Genomic DNA, 18,582 nt, shown 5'->3' with positions numbered 1-18,582 from the left:
TTAACCCATAATTATATGTTTCAAAATATATTTTTTTGTTCTAAATTTATATAAATATGAAAAATAATTGGAAAACTTTCTAAAAACTGGGTTACTCGAAAGAATGAGAAAAAAGTAAATATCAAGTTTTTTGAACAAATGTTGATTTTTTACTTGTGATTGCTGTATACCTTTTTTTTGGTGTTTTACTTCTTTTTCTGTCTAATTTGATGGTATAAATCATGATTTGATGTTTGTGTAGGAATTTCAAGCAAAGTTATCAGACTTTGGGTTGGCAAAATTGGCTCTACGTTCCCGACCTTTATATTCTTTCATTCATGTTGCTCCTTTTTTTTCTCCCCATTCCCCTCTTGTTCCTCTTCGGTAGTCCGACTGTCCACGTTCTTCTCTTCCACGTGAGTATAACCATATAAAATTTTAAGACGCTATAATCAATTTCCATATGTTGCTCTCAATTTTCCATTGTTTGTTGTTTATATGTATATCTTAATATGATTGTATGAATATTTGGAATGTTGATATTTCACAATCTAATTCAATAATTCAAATATCACGAGTTTTAAAATGCGTAGATGTGATGTTAAATATCTAATTTTCGCTATATTTTTTCTTCTCTTATCTTCGAGTATTGGCTAGGATTAATGGATTAAGTTTTAGCTTGAAGAGTCTATTTAACCGTTCGAATCTTGGTTGGATATATGTTAAGCATGTATGTGAAATGTGTAAACTTAAATGTTATGCAAACTATCTTAAGATTATAACTGAAAAACATATGCAAACACTACTACAAAAACGGCATTCGACAACGGATTTTATCCGTTGTCGTAGCCATACTAAAACTGTTGTAACTGAGGGTGTTGTTGAAAGTCCGTTCAACGACAACGGTTTTTATCCGTTGTGGTAGGTCGAATTTGCGACGGTTTTAAATAATATTAGCGACGGATTTATTCAAAACCGTCCTTAATTTTGAATTAGCGACGGTTTAATAAATCGCCGCTAAAATGAGCGACGGTTCTCAATAAATTCCGTCGCTACTTTTAGCGACGGTTTATAATCATGATTTCTGTCGCTAAATTGTTTCGAAAAATAAAAAAAAAACTTTTTATAATTTAATAAATCTAAAAAAAACTAACAATCGAAACTAAAATCGTGTCAAAGAGAAAAATTTTAAGTGTTGTGAAGTAGTAAAATCGTTTAAGAGAGAAAAATTTTAAATTTTGTGAAGTGGTGAGAATAATTTTAAGTGTTGTGAAGTAGTAAAATCGTATACGAGAGAAAAATTTTAAGTGTTGAAGTGGTGAGAAAAATTTTAAGTGTTATGTGAAGTGATAAATTTGTGTAGGGAGAAAAATTTAAGTGTTGTGGAGGGAAATGGACCTTATAGACAGTTTGCGACGGGTTTTGTTTAAATTGTCGCTATTAGCGACGGTAATAGAAAAACCGTCGCAGTTTTTAATTTTACGACTGTTTGGATCGAAACTGTCACTAAATGTAGCGACGGTTTTAACAAAACCGTCGCCGTATTTAGCGACGGGTTTTGTAAAACCGTCGCTAATTTTAAACATGCGACGGATTTACGTAAAATCATATGTGCGTTGTTATATGCAGAATTTCTTGTAGTGAAAGCACTTTTTTTATTGTATAATCGTCGTTTGGATTTGAGGTTTTGCCCTCACGGTGAAATCATTACTCTAGATTCAAAATATGCTGGGAAAATATTATTTTTTGAAATCCTAAAATTATAATTTATCTTTCATATGTTGTTGAACATTATATATAAAATATTGCATCATTTAAAATATCAATACTTCCACCAAAGTCATTACATTATCATAAATGTGGTTTTTTTTATTTTTAAGAAAGTATTCATGACAAATTAAATTTAATTAAAGCATTTGTATTTTTTTCATAATCAGCCAGTTATTGTTTGTTTCCTATAATTAGTTATTTTATTGATTATTTTCATCCTTTTGATTTATTTAATATTTTTTACAATATCATGTTTCTCTCCGTAGAAAATCTGTTATATGAAACTAAATCCAATGTTTAAGATTGTGAATGAATCATATGAAATTAATGGGTTTCCTTCCAACTAATAGAGTTGTAACTCGATTAATAAATTGAATAAGTTGTCACTACAGTCTTTATCTCTTACAAAAAATCCAAGATATTTGTTTTTTATGTTAATCTGAGATGAAACTTTGGAAACAAATTTAAGATTCTGAAAATGCCAAGAAATTGATCGCTGAAGATTTAACGACCCTCAACCAATTTTCCATAATCTTCGGTCTTCACCATTCAAAGCTTCCACATATGTAGTCTTTCTATTCCTCGAAGAGCTTGCTCAAGTACGTTAAACTTAATTTTATAAATGTTTTTTGTTTAATATTCTGATTATCAATTTTTTATTTGCTTATATTTTTCTATTTGTTAATTTTCACAATCTTTTTCATTTCTACACATTTTTAATAGGAGGTTGTATTAATAGTCTAATTCAAGCAACTAGAAATCAGGAGAGAGATGGAGTCATGAGATTTTCAGCTTCTCCGACAACAAATTAAACAACTCAGATTCATGCTGTTAGCGCTTCGTCATCATCGAATATGGCTATTATCTTACATGGATTTATTGTATTGTGGAATCTATATGAAATTCAGATAAATGTACGGTAGAATGAAATGAAAGTATGTATGAAGGTATAAATATTATTTATTTGTTACGTTACGAATGCAACACGTGTGCAAATGTAAGTTAGAATGAAAGGAAAAATATGTTTGAATCTATAACTAATATTTATTTGTTACATTACACATGCAATGCGTGTGCATCTTCAGTTATAATAAAAACACAAAAACTAATAACTCCAATAACTTTCTTTTTGCTTTCATTCTATTTAAGGCTTTTGTGTTTGGACATGTAACATGTATGAAAATTATTTCAATTTTGTGTACGATTTAATTAATGTTATCAATAGTTATGCCGTTTCAATTGTGAAGCAAGATACACTTACTATTTTAAACTTTCTTCAATCTTTGCACAATGTTACCTCTTAACATACTTATTATTAGACATTTTATGCTTAATATTCACGTACAACATCGCACACGCATCGTGTGTGTCGGTTGCTAGTGTGTGTATATATATATAGTTGCTGTATACCTTTTTTTAAGGAAGCAACCTAAAAATCAGTACAATGAAACCATACCGGCAAACTCCCCGAATTTTACCAACTTTTCTGCATTTGGATTAGTTAGTTAAATAATATTGATCAAATATTTTTTTTAAATAATCTTCTTTTAATGTGTATTTAAAAATACTAAAATATATTTAGAAAAAATAAAATTTGATCAAGATTATTCATTCAAAAATCACCCAATCCTCACAAAGGAAATCAACGGTCTCCATTAGTTGAAACACTTGATGGGACCCGTCAACCGTCGATTTATCTCCGACGTTGTTTTTTAATTTAATTTATTTATTTTAAATTGTCACGAAAGACTCCAGTCATTTTCTCTCCTACACTGTCTATATAAATACTCGCATCACCTCTCGCGGATTTGTAGATTTTATTTGGAAGTTCCTCAGGAATCTTCAATTTCAACATGTGATTGTATTATTTTGTTGATTTATTGTCTTTGGTTGTTGTTGCGCTGGTTGAAGGAAAAGGACTGATTCAAATCCTTGTTCGAATGCAGTTACGTTCATTTTCGTGTGATTTGAGCTAGTACGGTGACTTGCATTTGTTGTCTTCAAGTAGTTTCGCGGAAGCAGCTTTTCCGAGAGGAATTTCAGAAAAGCTATTGGTGATTTGGTTTTCATTTGCTGTTTGAAACGGAAATCTGATTTGGAGCTCAGCCTTTGATGAAGGAGATGGTGCTTGGCTTTTGATGAAGCGATGGAAATGTTTGTTTGTATGTGTTCTTCGATTTTCTTGAATGCAATCATGTAGTCCTGCTCACACGTTTATTGCTCTCACAATTAAGTGTGCATGGCGTTTTGATTTATTTTCAGGGTGTCTATTTCTCAACTTTCTTCTTTTTTACTTTCATTTCTTCGCTGTGGCTGCATATGCCTAATGTCTGAGTGGGTATTATTTGTTGGTAAAGGATCGAAACAACGCAAGCAGCCGGTATATAATCTTGATTTAATTTGTTATCTGGTTTGAACTTGTGTTTGAGCTTTGTTTGATGATGGACGAATCCAAAGTTGATTTAAACTGTCCTGGCTGGACCTTGAGTAGCTTGATGTTTTTACATGTGTTTTATAGATTATTCGCGTGTGCATCAAGGACTGATTATCAAGCATCTCTGGTTGTTAATAGTGTGCTGTGAAGTGAATACAGAAAAAAGTTTAAATTCTTGAGCAGTTTTTTCATCTAGTTACTTGGTGCCTTGTGGATATTCTTGTCTAGTTGTCATATAAACGTGTTTACGTGCAATGAGAGAGCTTAGTAGGACATGAAACTCAGAGATTCTATTAACTAATAAATTTATTAGTATCAGTTTTCTGCCTTTTATTTTAACTTGCAGGAATGATTTCACATGCGAGCTGAATTAAGTTTGTTTGCTTAAAGCTATTTGATAATGATCAATTGGGGAAATTTGAATATCGAACGAAATGGGGTTTGACTCTGCAGGAACTTTGAGAGGGACGATGAATATGTTGTCAACCTCTGATCATACTTCAGTGGTCTCAATTTCCCTATTTGTCACACTCCTGTGTGCATATATTGTGATTGGTAATCTTTTGGAGGAACATAGATGGATGAATGAATGTATCACCGCACTTCTTGTTGTAAGTATATATGTAATGACAATTATTTTTTGAATTATGATTTTATTCTTCAGTTGTATTTGGCATTTGAGTGATTACACCGTATTTAATATGACAGGGAGTAAGCACCGGTGTTTTGATTCTTCTAATAAGTGGTGGGAAAAGCTCGCATCTTTTGGTTTTCAGCGAGGATCTTTTCTTCTTCTATGTCCTCCCGCCAATTATTTTCGATGCTGGGTACGTCACTTATTTCCAACTAAGGTTCTTGAAAGGGTTGTTGCGCATAAATTTACACGAAATAGATTTAAAATTGATATGTCAGAATTTGGTGTTGTGCTCGGTGTTGTCAACACCCACACACAACACGGCAGCGGAAATTAATTATTTAACACACAAATATAACTTTTAATAAATAAACATTTGGGTTAAATTATGCACAAGTACTAATACTTGTGCGATGCTTTATGGCGAAAAATACACTAGAAACTATGTAAATCGTTTACATCAGAATCAAAACTAGTGAGTATAACAAATCAAAATTCCTTGACACTCCAAGAAATTAAAGTGAATCAAAAATAAATCAAATCTTAAAACTAGATGCATAAAATAAAAACGTATTGTTTAAACCAAATGAAACCACTCTTCGATCAACACTCTGCGTCAGTGTTGTTCTTCGAGTGTTGGCAACACCAAACAGCAACACGGTCACGTGGTAGACAGGACACGCAAGCTCCTTATGCAAACCTTCAATACTGAACCAACTTTTGCAAAGCTCCTGTAGCCGTCAGTATATTTTCTCTCCTTGTCGCGCACACCTTTCAATATTTGTCCCCCATATAGTACTACTTGACCTAAATCTTCAAAGATATTTCCCACCTATAGACAAGAAAACTAGAGTTTAATATGAATAAAACTCTAATTTAAAGCTAATACATTATATCTCATAAATAAGTTCCCAAATTAATTAAATAATTCCTATCAAATTAGTCTAAGAATGCAAAATCGGAATAAACTCTTAATTGATTTAGGAATAAAATATTCCTCTCAGTTCTTGTTTTGGAAAAAACAATCTCACTTCTATCTTTTGATAGTCTTTGACATTTACTTGGCAAGCTTAGGGTTACTACAAATCCATGTGATTGTTTGTATTTGGAGCTATGATACTGTCCATTTGTCCTCCTATTCCGTAAAAGGGACAACAGGATGTTTTCCCTATTTTGGTATAGATTATGAGGGTATTAAGAGATGATGAGTTCAATTTTAGTATGATACCTAATCAACATTATGGTAAAAATTATTTGAGATTTGCCTTGAATTTTATTCATACGGACCTCAAATTTCCTCAGAGTAGCACTATTTTTTGTCTCATTCGTTGTAACATTATAAATGGGGTTTGCTTTTGACCGGTAGCCCATGAAGTTGAGGTTTCTGTTATTCTCAACCTTAGTTTCATTTTATGAGAATGAGAGACTATAAGCTGTATTTAAGACAAAATCACAAATTATTTAATGCTTACATCTGGTTGACACTCTTTTCCTAGATCAAATCTTTCTGCCAATAGTCTTACCCTGGAAGTCTGAACTCTGTTTTGCTCTTTGAGTGGGAGTGACTAGTTTTACTATACTTTTGAGGCTTTCCAAATTATTCTAAGTGTTATAGGTGTGCTATACTTATCAAATGCAAAACATCTTAATCAATATCAGATATTTTGTGCTTGTTTTAAGTGAAATATGAGATTAACAAAATACCGATTCCTCGAGTTCCATTCTATTTCCTCAATCTTTCATCAGGTTTCAGGTTGAGAAGAAACATTTCTTTCGCAATTTCATGACTATTATGCTGTTTGGAGCACTTGGCACCTTGATATCCTTCACAATCATATCATTGGGTAGAGATGTCAATGTGGCGGGTTTTGGGTTTATGAAGAAAACTTTAACCCATCACCCGCCCCCACCCTGGTTAAATATTATTCAGACCCGCCCCACCCATAATACGAAATGGGGCCGGGTAGACCCGCGAGACCCATGACACCCGAAATTTTTTTAAAATGAAAACAGTAATCTTCTTATCACATGACTGAATTATGAAACAAACAAGCCTCTAAATACAACACAATAGAAAACTAATTCATGTCTTCGACTACATTTAATAATAACAAACAAAATATTTTCACGACATAATGAATTACATAAAAAAAGTTCCTAGTTCTCCTAAAAAAGTCTTGACATCCCCAAAAATAAGTCATAACAGAACTTAAACATATCAATATAAAATATTGAGTTCGTGACAAGACAATTTCTTCCAAATACATATCCAACTCGGTTAGGGATTTTGACGCAGCTTGGCTTGAACTTGAAGGCACGAATTTATCATACATATCTAAAATACTAATATCAGATGTATCAATATTAGAAATAGATGAAGTCCCATCAATCCTTGAACCACAACTATTTCCCAATGATTTTGTTGTCTTGGATTGGTAATCAATCAATAAATCACAACAATTTTGTCAAACTTCATCAACTTTAGATTGTGATCTTTCAACATAAATTAGGGGAAAATAAAATTCAACAAGCTTCATCTTATATTTAGGATCCAATACAGCAGCAACTCTCATAATAATATGACAATTATCCCAATATTTATCATTTATATCCACATATATGAGGCGAGTATGGGGTGGGTATTATAGGACCCGTGACCCCGTCTCATACCCAGATGGGTCTGAAAAATTGGACCCGGGACCCATCCCATGACCCATTTAGCATGCCCAAACGCGCCCCAGACAGGGCGGGTCCATTGCGACATCCCTATCATTGGGTATGTTCCATACGTTCCTGGCTCACCAATCGAGCAAAGCATCCCTCTTCTGCAAGGTGAAGAATGATCACGTTGTGCTAAATTTTATTTACTTCGTGTTTGCTTTCTCACACATGACATAATCGGTTTTAAGTTTTAAAGCGATTATTTTGCTCATTTGGAGTGGAGGAGGTAGGAGAGGTGTCTATATAATTGGAATAGGTTGCAAGATTAGTTTCATTTGTTGTGATATCGTTTTGAAGTCTGTGATTGAGTCGAGAAGTGAGGATGACAGGAATGTCCTTGCTAGCTTTTTCGAGGAACGCCAAACCGGTCGGTGTACATGTTTTTTGTAAGCAGCAATCCAATGGTCAAGTCAAGTTTTCTGTATATGTATATTGTTCTTAATTTATGTGATGTGTAGTCGAAGTTTATCAGGCATTCTTTGTAGATAGTGATTTCTTTTAAACAGAGCTTAATTATTGTACAGTTTGAGCTTCTATCAATTATCGAGTTTAAACTTTATTTAATTATTATTCGAGCTTGTGAAGTTTTCGGTTAAAATTACGACCCCGATAGCTATATCATGTTATATAAAATTAAAAAGAACTTGCAACAATTTCATTCTTTAAAATATTTTCATTAAATAATAAAAGTCCATAAATTCTAAAACACCAAAATACGATATTAAAAAATTCATATAAAATATATAAAATAAAAAATAAATCTATATTTGTGAAACATATCAATCTTTTTGGCAAAAAAAATGACATTATTTCATGGATTGTGTCAGGTAAGAAATTTGTCTCAAAAATTGACTCGTAAGATGATCTCACAAATTTATAATTCTCATAATTATTATTTTCTCGAAGAAAAAAACTTCATATTAAAAGATCAGATTTATTAAATCTAGCCAGAATATTTTACCTAAAATACAGTTCGAACTAGTTTATTTTTAAGAACTAATTTTTATATAAAAAAATACTTTTAAGAAAGTTTACTTAAAAATATCTTTTACACAATTATTTTCACGTAAATAAATTAAATAAGCATCTGAAACATATTTGATAAATTTACTCAATATTTTCAAGATCAAATTTATATAACTTAAATAAAAGTATTTTTAAAATATTTTGTTCTTAAAATTCTATTATCAACTTCCAGAAATAACAAATTAATTTTCAAATTAAGTTAATTAGTTTGTTATTTTGGTTATTATTGTTTTCTAGTTACAATGAACATAAACATGTAAGTCTATGGTTATATACAAAATCGAATATATATATAGATATTACATTTACAAAAATAAAAGTAAATTCAATTATATATCTTTACGTAATTATGAAATTCTTGTAACAAATCTATCCATGAAAATGTAAAATATTACCCCCTTTTTTTTTAGTTGGGGTTTATAATGGGATCTCTTATCTTTGTCGTATCTAATTGACTAATCTTCTCGATATTTTATTCAACTAATTTGCGGTCATTTTAAATTATTATTTTAAAATTACAAAAATGTACGTCAGTTTGAAATATGGTTTTTAAAATAAAAAAATACGGTCAGTTTGAAATATGATTTTAAAAATACAAAAAAAATTACGGTCAGTTTGAAATATGATTTTAAAAATAAAAAAATTTACGTCTGTTTGAATATGATTTTTAAAATACGAAAAATTCACGTCAGTTTTGAAATATGATTTTAAAATACAAAACATTGGAACAGAAAATACCGAACAAACTCACACCCACACCCCTTTTTGACACAATCGAAAAAGGTCAAATAAACACACAAAACAATCAGAGAAAAAAATGTGTGTGTATCTATATTATATCTATACTTCTATACCTATTAAAACTGAGATTCTTAGAATAACTAATTTTTTGTTTCATAGTCTGTTTTATAATTATATCTATTATAAAGCATTAAAATTTTAATATAAGGCATATGTACTTTAGCGGATAGAGTCTTTGTTTCATAGGCATCAAGTTGTAGGTTCAATTACTACTTTGGCTTTTTTTATTTTTTTTTCTATTTATTTTTTTAATTCATATATCAAAATTACATGCAATCTCTCACAGTCTTTTATAATTATATTTTGATCTTCATTTAAATATTAATCAAATGAATTATAAAAAATATTGTACTAATCTATATTTTATCTATTAAGTTTGAGACACTTAGAGTAACTAACTTTTGGTGTCATGACCTGTTTTAATAATTATATATATTAATAAAGTATTAAGATTTTAACGCAATGCATATGTAGTTCACGGATAAAGTCTTTGTTTCTTATGCATTAAGTTGTAGATTCAATTCCTATTTGGATCTTTTTTTTCTATTTATTTTTTAATTCATATATCAAAATTACAGTATAGTCTCTCTATTTTTTATAATTATATTTTGATCCTTATTTAAATTTAAATTAAATAAATTATAAAAAAATATTGTACAAATACATAATGTTTACGTCGATGCATTAGTATATATTAAGCAAGAGAGCTCGCTCGTCACCTCTCACGCCGGTTTTCTCTACACAGTTGGCGTGCTAATCTCCATACCAACAAGTCACAAGCTTCATGCTCTGCGCCACCCCTCTCTCTCTTGATCTCTGATAAATGGCTTCGTTCGCTGCTTCTCCTGTTTCATTTTCATCTGTTTCTTGCACCTTGAAGAGGAGCCAGGTACGTTTCCAGCTAATTTTTCGATTTTTGGAGGCTTTCTTTTGTGCTCTATTGTTCTTTTTGTTGGGTTTGATGTTTTTTTTTTGGTTTCTATGTGTAGGCATATAATTTTTTAAAAAAACTGAAGTCTCGGTGAGCTGTGTATTGTCATGATTTTTTTACGTTTTTTTTTCCGTGGGTTGAAAATCTGATAAGTCTGTTGTAAATTTTTTGTTCATTTCATTGTTGAAAAAATTCGAAATTGCTTTAATCTATTCAAAGTTTTCCCCAAGCTTACATGTTTTTAGATCAAGCAGGTTTCAAGTTTGAAGCAGGCTTCACTTTCATTCCATGGGAAAGGCTTCCGATCTCTTACATCGCACTCATCCCCTCGTTTCCGAGTTTCATGTGCAGTATGTCTCGTTATATCCACAATCATTGGTTCTTCATTTGCTCAGTGTCTAGCTCTCATCGTCATGAAGTTTTTGTCATTTATTGATATCCCATGTTCACTGATATATAATAGATAGCATTTTATATTTGTAAACAAACTTTCGTTGCATATCCGAAAAGTAGAATAGATAGTGGTGTTTCTGAAGTCCTGAAAGAAACAGAGAAAAATCTTTTGTGTAGGCCAAGCCTGAAACGGTAGACAGAGTATGTGAAATTGTGAGGAAGCAACTCGCGCTTCCTGCTGATCGAGACGTCAGGGGAGAGTCAAAGCTTGCAACACTTGGTGCCGATTCACTCGACACGGTAATGTAGAATTATTGAAGTGTTGGTATCAATCAAACATTGAGTTTCTCAACTTAAAACATTTTTGGTAATGACTATATGTTTATCATGCCATTTGAAACGACGCAATTGTGCGCATAGGTTGAGATTATAATGGGACTTGAAGAGCAGTTTGGGGTCAGCGTCGAGGAAGAAAGCTCCCTGAGCATATCAACCATCCAAGAAGTGGCTGATGTGATCGAGAAGCTCTTGGAGAAGTGAAGAACTTGGGATTGAGTCTTGGCCCGTGGCCTCTGTCTAAAGATAATTTATTCCACCCGAATTTGAATTAAATATTTCAGTTAGCATCCGAGTTAAGCGGTCTGGAAATAAAAAAGAATTGATAAGATTAACTATCTTAATGCATGTAATTTAATTTCTCAAATACCGGTAGTTTGATATAAAACTTTTAAATAATATAATATAATAAAATTTGGCTAGCAACGATTGATTTAACAAATCCAAACATCAAAAAAAAAAGAAGCCGGGATTCGCTCCTTAAATTCTTTAAGCTTTTGTTTTTATAATTATGTTAATGCATGTAATTTAATTTATCTAAGACAAGTATTTCGATTTATTTTTTTAAAATAATATAAATATGAAAATTATTAAAATTATTATTGATTTAACAATCCAACACCCCAAAAAAGGAGAACCGGGTTTAAAACCTCACCCCGACTCTTTGAAATATTAGAGGAGCCGATCGCGGCCTTCGTATATATATTTTTTGATTACAACGTATTTTTTTCAATACAAAGAAGATAGAAGATTCGAATTCTAGTATAAAGACAAAAGACGATCAGTGAGACCTATTGCATCAAAAGTCCGGTCTCAATTCCGTCCCCCTCATTTAATTATTTAAGAGCGAGTTTCAAACCTCGACATATTCGGATGAATAAAAAATGAGATTTAGATTTGGAATTGAATTTCAATTCATGGTTTAAAAAAGTAATATAAAATTTATGAATTAAATATACAAAATTAATATTTAAAAACACTTTTTTTATTGATCACAGTTCAAATCTCATCAAACTCCACTCGCTCCAAACAGAGTTTTATTTTTGTTATTTTTAATTATTATTTCATTTTAAAAAATACGTCGACCAATAACTTGATAATTCTTGTAAAAATCACCGACTCCTCATTTTGTGCGATTTCTACTGGAATCTTGTTCAGTTCACGGAGTTCACTATCCTTCTCAATCCACTAGAAGGGGCGCTCTGAGGTAAAGGAAAATCATAGTAAATAAAATGAAAGTATAAACGGATCGAATCCTTTTGATTTCGTTCCACCCGTCAATGAATTGCTTGTATATTTTCTCACTCACTCTCACTCTCTGTTTTTTTTGGGTGGGGTGGGGTGGGGGTGGGGGTGGGGGTTTGGTTTTATTTTCCAGATGGGTTATCTGTATTTGATTGTGTTTTTCATTTTTTACGCTGTTTATAATTACTTGAAGAGAGATTCAGTTTCAGTTATGACTGAAACAACGATATCGATGTTTCGTTTGTTTACTGTTTCTACTTTGTATGAATTGTGTGGGCTTTTTTGCTGATTAACTAAGGCCTATGGATTTGAGGTTTCGCATTTAGGTTGACATGATTAACTAGGGCCTATGAATTTTAATGTTCCAGATCACAAATAACCATGTTGAAGGCAGTCGCGGTTCTTAGCAGCGGGGAGGGTGTTAGAGGCACAGTCCACTTTTTACAAGAAGGAGATGGTATTTTTCATTGACTGTATCAAATGTCTTGCTTAATGTCAATTTGGCCGGGTGCTTACATGTTTTGTTTGTTTCATGCCCCAGGTCCAACATCGGTTACTGGAAATCTTTCTGGACTTAAGCCTGGACTGCATGGATTTCATGTTCACGCCCTTGGTGACACCACGAATGGATGTATGTCAACTGGTAATTTATCTGGCATTGTTTTGTTATATTTGTGAAAGAACTTGTAGATTCAATTGGTATCAAATTTTTATTTAATTGTCCTACTTTTTATTTCAATTTGAAGGACCTCACTTCAATCCGGGTGGCAAAGAACACGGTGCTCCTAATGATGAGGTTCGTCACGCTGGTGATCTTGGAAATGTCATAGTTGGAGAAGATGGTAAGTCTTATTTTATATGCTACATACTAAGGGGATTTCATCATACGAACTACATTAGAAACACCAAATATATTTATTCCCAAAATAGTCTTAATATCGATTAAAAGAGAATTGATATGAAGCGTTGATGTGGGGAACTCAATTTCTTTGGACATTCTTATTCGCAAGTGCCACTCGGCAAACAAGCAACATAAAGAAATTTTGCTTCTCACAAGTACTAAGAATTGAATCAAACCGACAATTTGATGATCAAAATATAGAACTCATCTACATAGAAATTTTTTTATTATTAGTTGACGAGTTAAACTATAAGTTGTTCACACGATTATTTACAAACATGCAAAATGTTTACTCTCATTGGAAGTATGTTATGGGCTCGTTGGAGATGGATCCAGTTATAGGGCGATTGATAGATTGATCATTGAGATCCGTGATTGGTCAAGTAAGAAACTTGTTTTTAAGCAAAGAAGCACTTTGATTTGTTCGGAAATAAGTGCAGTTGTTTCTGAATGGCAAACACCGAATGAAGGTGACACAAATGATTGTTCCATGTTGTACTATAGTATAAACTAAGATGTTGTCAAAGAATACTAGCATACATTTTTGCAAAATTTTGCTAAAGTTGCGTTAATGAGGTCCTGAAATATGGAGGGGTGTCATTGAGGCTAAATGACATGACCATAAATTTGAAATGGCCATGATGGGTGAGGAATACGGTCATCTTGATACTCGCAGCATCCATTATAATCTAATGATATCCGGATTGTAGGTCCAGCTTGGTGAAGTACTCTGCGTCATGAAATTCCTTCAATAATTCGTCTATAGTTGGAATGAGAAATTTCACTATTTTTGCATTCAGATATCGGTAATCGACACAAAAGCGCCATGATTCATTGGATTTCTTAACCAGAAGAACCGATGATGAAAAACTAGATGAACTGGATCGAATAATCCCTTTTTCCAGCATGTCAACGCATTCTCTCTCTATTTCATCATTTTGTGCGTGGGATACCGATAGGTCTGACCACGATTTGATTTGTCCCTTGCTCGAGTACAATTTTGTGGCTGAATCCCCGAGGTGGTGGGGTCCCCAGGGTTCCTCAAACAAGCTGCTATAATCCCTTAAAAGATATTGTAATTGAGAATGAAATGTATCGTCCGAGAGTTTGGCAAGGTTTGTGGTTGTCGATGTAAGAGTTGATTCTCATTGCCACGTAATCCGTTCTCCATCCCGAAGGAATTCCACTTTCATTATATCGAAGTTCCATGTAATGCTTCCCAGCTTTCGAAGCCAATTGACACCCATGACAACATCTAATTTTCTCAGTGTTAGGACAAAGAAATCGATATGGAATAGATGTTGTTCCAATTGAGTAGTACCACCACACATATGCCCGCACAATGAAGTTGTTTGCCATTAGCCACCTTAACTGATAGATTTCCCTTTTGTGTAATTTCTAGCTCCAATCTTGTGACCACCGTGTCATCAAAGAAACAATGGGTGTTGCCTGAGTCAATAAGAATGAGGAGCGCTGATGATTGGATACGTCATTTTACTTGCCTGGTTTGGAAAGTTGGAATTCTTGAAATTGTATTATAGAAAAGCCCAGCATGTCTGATTCCTCATGTTCGTCCTCATCATCAGGGGTGCTGGCTTCGATCACTTCCTGACGTAATAATCGCTTGCATCGATGCCCTTGGACGAAGAGTTTGTCACAATTAAAGCGCAATTCTCTGGCACTTTGCTCCTCCATCTCGGATTTGCTCAATTGTTTCATTTCAATTGTTTAATGAACAATGGGCAAGTGGTTGTGGAATTGGGTCGCCTTGTGGTGGGTGTGAATTTAGATCACTTTGCTCCTAGACGCCTATCATATAATCGGGCCAAGCAATGTGTAACCAGGACAAGCCCATTGCCATTGTCAAATTTTAGGGCTGATGAATTTCCACCTCAATTGCAATGTGCTCTTGTAGACCGCTAATAAAAATGTCTACCTCTTGTTCATTGTTGAGATAAGAGGCCCGGGCAGATAATTGTTCAAATCGTCGTTGGTATTCCTTGACCAAGCCGGTCTGGCGCAGTTTAGATAGTTCTCCCAACTTGTTTGAGCGCATTGGAGGCCCAAACCTAAGGTGACAATATTCCTTGAAGACTTCCCGTGTGAGATTATTGCGGTCACGTTCTAGTTTCCAAAACCAAAGTTGAGCATCTTCTTCGAGGTGAAAAGATGCAAGGCCAATTTACTCGTCCTCCGATGTATGCTGATGGCGGAAGAAGTGCTTGCATCGGTTAATCTAACTGAGAGGATAAGATAAACCATCAACTTGGAGGAATCTATTTTTAAATATTAGGGAACGAATGGATGTGTTCCTCCATTGTCATTGGATGCGCGGGAGTCATGGGAATATGACCTTGATGACCCATTATTTTCCCTGCTGTCGCTGCGGCTCATGGATATCTTGAAGCAGCCAGTTTGTCAAGTCGCTGGTTTAGATTTTGTTGGTGACAATCTTGTTCTTCAATTTTGGCCTTGAACAGATTGAAAAGGCTCGTAAGTTGCTGCTGGGTGCATGGAAATTGCCCATAACACCTGTCTCTGATACCAACGTGTTATGGGCTTGGGAGATGGATCTAGTTGTAGGGCGATTGATAGATTGATCGTTGAGATCCATGATTGGTTTGCGGTGTTTTCTACATTTTCCCCATCTTTCGAATGATCTCTTGTAACAAAGTAATGATTTGAATTCAAGATAAACTTTTTATTCATCAGTAGAGTGATTTAAATACAAAAGAAGAGTCATCGCTTATTATGAAAGGCGTGACTTATTGCACTATTAAATTCTGAATTTATGCCATCTATGGCTAAAATGGAAAGTGAATAAAGATTGTATCAATAATCCTTGCAGAATTCTCTGCTGTTTATTCTTGAATCTTCCAAAGCTGAGTTGTTGGTAAGTTATGTCCTTGGGATTTGCATCTGACCTGTTTGCTTGATGGGTTGGATGGAAATATTTGGGTCCATGCAATAGTAGTTGTTATGTAACTGTGCATACTATCAGTCTTAGGCATGTGAATTAAATTTCGTTATTTGGTTTGTCGGAACTCGGAATTATCATGTAGAGGAGAGCTGTAGTTTCCTATGTTCACTGTCAGTGCCAGCAAAACATTAACGTCTCGAGATATTTGCATATTTTTGTCGCTGGTCTGGATACCGTCTTGTTTTGAAGGATAAAATATGATAGCAGTAAACTTTTGCAATAAAAACGTGAAGTCATTTTCCACACCCCGCTCCGCTCCCATTTTAGATTTTTTGGCAATGTTTCTTGACTTGTTTCAGTATATCTGGACATTTGAGTGCTGCACATCAACATATACCTGACTTTTGGGGTTCTCTGTAGTCAACCTAACATCTATGCTCCTTTCACCTTCTAATGTTTCAGGCACTGTCTCTTTCACCATCATTGACAAACATGTACGCCTTCTTTGCTACCGTTTCCCATGGTTACATTGCTCTTTTCTAGCAATAATTATTTTAAAGGTTTGTGAGTTATTGTGCAGATTCCACTTTCAGGACCACATTCCATTATTGGAAGAGCTGTAGTTGTCCATGCTGATCCTGATGATCTTGGCAAGGGTATGTGCCTAATATTTCTATAATTTCTTAATTTTTTGTGCAGTAATTTTGGATGTTATAATTTGGAGAGCATGAAAAATGTCTCCGTCCTGCCTGTCACTTGGGTGGACACAGGAATTCAAGAAGATTTTTTTAGACATACCTAAGTGCACATTCAACATGTTAATCAATTTCTGGTTATCTCCCCTTGAAATCAATCTAGCATTCTTTAAAGTAATTCGGTCGGTGGGGTGGGGAATGTTCTAGACTGCTAGCTCCACCATGGATGTGCAGGTTGTTTCTGCAAGACGGACAAATAAATGATATACTGAAAAAAGTTTAGAACTATATTTAGTGCACAAATCAGATTATTGAAGGGGCTATTACAAAACTTTAGAAGTCTCACTTATCCTTTCTCCTGTTTTCTTTTAGTTCTTGGACTTTCATATGTGCGATTGTTCGAATTCATGCATAGCATCATACTCAAGTTATCTATTTCTTGAAACACGAATTCCATTGTTGCTTCAGGTGGACATGAACTTAGCAAAAGCACTGGAAATGCTGGTGGAAGAGTTGCTTGTGGTGAGAAATTTACTTCTTGCGTTGTTTTTGTGAGATAATTATACTGGATTCCTGTCGAGAACTACGAGAAATGGGAGTTCAGAGTTCTTATTGCTTTTACTGTAACAAGTTTATGTTACTATCTCTCAGGTGTCATTGGTCTCCAGGGCTGAATTCTTGACATAATCTTCCCTCATGAGAGATTTCACTAGTGTTTGCTACCTATGTGGTACTTACATAATGTTGTGTTGTCGAGTACAAGTTTCTCCTGTAATTTTAAAGTTTTAACATTATATTTTCACATTTCATGGTGCAACTAACTGAGTACTTTGTCCGTCTTAAGTATTTTTGTATCCGGTTGTCTTGTTCGGAATAAATAAGGTGGCTATAGCCTATGCTTGTAGTTCTGAAGTTTGCTCTATCACTGGGTTTGATGTGGTCACTGAAGACCAGGAGACATGCGTGTCCAAGCTCTATGTGGCTTAAAATTTATAAATCGGGACCGCAATCAATTGGAAAAGCTTGTTTACAACATAACGTTTCCATGGATGAATAAACGCTACGAGGAGAAATAAAAACCGACCCAACCCGACCCGTTATGAGATATTGTGATGGGTAAATTGGTTCCATGAAACATCAATGGGTTGTACTAATTGAAACGGGAAAATTTTAATTTTTAACTTTCACCAATTACTTCAGAAAATTTGCATGAAAAACATGTGGTAGAATAATAATTCCTATAGCCAATGACCACTCAAGTGGTATCAGGGAGAGGTCTTGGATTCTAAACCAATAAATCTCTCATTCTTTGTGAAAAATGAATAAAATAATTTATAGTTACATAAGGATTATATTTTGGCTTCAAAATATTATCATTTATATCGGAGTGATGTTACATATACATTCATATTTGTACAACACAAAAAATTCAGTGCAAAAATTCAATTTGTCAAATCTCATTATATATTGAATACAAAATCTCGTGATATAACAGTAAAATATCGCGATATAATGGTTGTAAATATCGCTGTAACGATATATTGTTTATACCTTTAGCATTATTCTTTATATCGAGACGATAATAATAAGGAAATTTACTATTTAAGTCTTGTAAGTTGGTTTGTTTTGAATTTTAATCTTATAACTTGTCAAAATTTATATATTTACGTGTTTTTAAATACATCCTTAAAATATTAGTCTAAAAATAGCTTAAAATTTCCTTTGAAACACTCTACACAGATAGCTACAAACAAGTAATAAATAAATATAGTCATGTAGGACTCGAACTCAAAACC

At 33.5% G+C, this 18,582-nt stretch overlaps 3 protein-coding genes across 5 annotated transcripts in view; all 3 read left to right on the top strand.

The window, feature by feature from the left end:
- The window catches only part of LOC140984476 (UDP-glucosyltransferase 29-like), an 83,723-nt gene that overhangs the window by 40,952 nt on the left and 24,189 nt on the right, over positions 1 to 18,582 (top strand). The gene's annotated exons all lie outside the window — the stretch shown is intronic.
- On the top strand, positions 10,059 to 11,348 carry LOC140985150 (acyl carrier protein 1, chloroplastic-like). Of its 2 annotated transcripts, none has more exons than XM_073452915.1 (4): positions 10,059 to 10,254; positions 10,542 to 10,646; positions 10,867 to 10,989; positions 11,110 to 11,348. In XM_073452915.1, exons 1-4 carry the CDS (start codon positions 10,189 to 10,191, stop codon positions 11,227 to 11,229), a joined length of 414 nt encoding a protein of 137 aa, XP_073309016.1. In that variant the 5' UTR covers positions 10,059 to 10,188; the 3' UTR covers positions 11,230 to 11,348. The 2 variants fall into 2 exon arrangements, with proteins under 2 accessions (XP_073309016.1, XP_073309017.1); XM_073452916.1 differs by having other exon boundaries at positions 10,551 to 10,646; positions 11,110 to 11,347.
- LOC140984545 (superoxide dismutase [Cu-Zn]-like) lies at positions 12,081 to 17,690 on the top strand. 2 transcript variants are annotated; one of them, XM_073452046.1, is made up of 8 exons: positions 12,081 to 12,232; positions 12,639 to 12,727; positions 12,812 to 12,913; positions 13,017 to 13,112; positions 16,554 to 16,585; positions 16,672 to 16,747; positions 17,255 to 17,308; positions 17,438 to 17,690. In XM_073452046.1, the coding sequence occupies exons 2-8, from the start codon at positions 12,652 to 12,654 to the stop codon at positions 17,458 to 17,460; spliced, it is 459 nt and encodes a 152-aa protein (XP_073308147.1). In that variant the 5' UTR covers positions 12,081 to 12,232; positions 12,639 to 12,651; the 3' UTR covers positions 17,461 to 17,690. The 2 variants fall into 2 exon arrangements, with proteins under 2 accessions (XP_073308147.1, XP_073308146.1); XM_073452045.1 differs by lacking the exon at positions 12,081 to 12,232 and adding an exon at positions 12,291 to 12,316.

The sequence above is a fragment of the Primulina huaijiensis genome, chromosome 9 (genome assembly GCF_012295235.1).
Source record: "Primulina huaijiensis isolate GDHJ02 chromosome 9, ASM1229523v2, whole genome shotgun sequence".
NCBI classification, from domain to species: Eukaryota; Viridiplantae; Streptophyta; class Magnoliopsida; order Lamiales; family Gesneriaceae; genus Primulina; species Primulina huaijiensis.
The sequence above is the reverse complement of the archived record's forward strand: the minus strand, read 5'-3'. Positions and strand labels throughout refer to the sequence as shown.

Bases quoted from the DNA above. Each gene is read 5' to 3' on its own strand.
- LOC140984545 (XM_073452045.1), top strand. The intron at 12,728-12,811 runs GTATTTTTCATT...TTCATGCCCCAG, and splicing joins CTTTTTACAAGAAGGAGATG to GTCCAACATCGGTTACTGGA. The intron at 17,309-17,437 runs GTGAGAAATTTA...ACTATCTCTCAG, and splicing joins TGGTGGAAGAGTTGCTTGTG to GTGTCATTGGTCTCCAGGGC.
- LOC140985150 (XM_073452915.1), top strand. From the start codon at position 10,189: ATGGCTTCGTTCGCTGCTTCTCCTGTTTCATTTTCATCTGTTTCTTGC. The intron at 10,255-10,541 runs GTACGTTTCCAG...ACATGTTTTTAG, and splicing joins GCACCTTGAAGAGGAGCCAG to ATCAAGCAGGTTTCAAGTTT. The intron at 10,647-10,866 runs GTATGTCTCGTT...TCTTTTGTGTAG, and splicing joins GTTTCCGAGTTTCATGTGCA to GCCAAGCCTGAAACGGTAGA.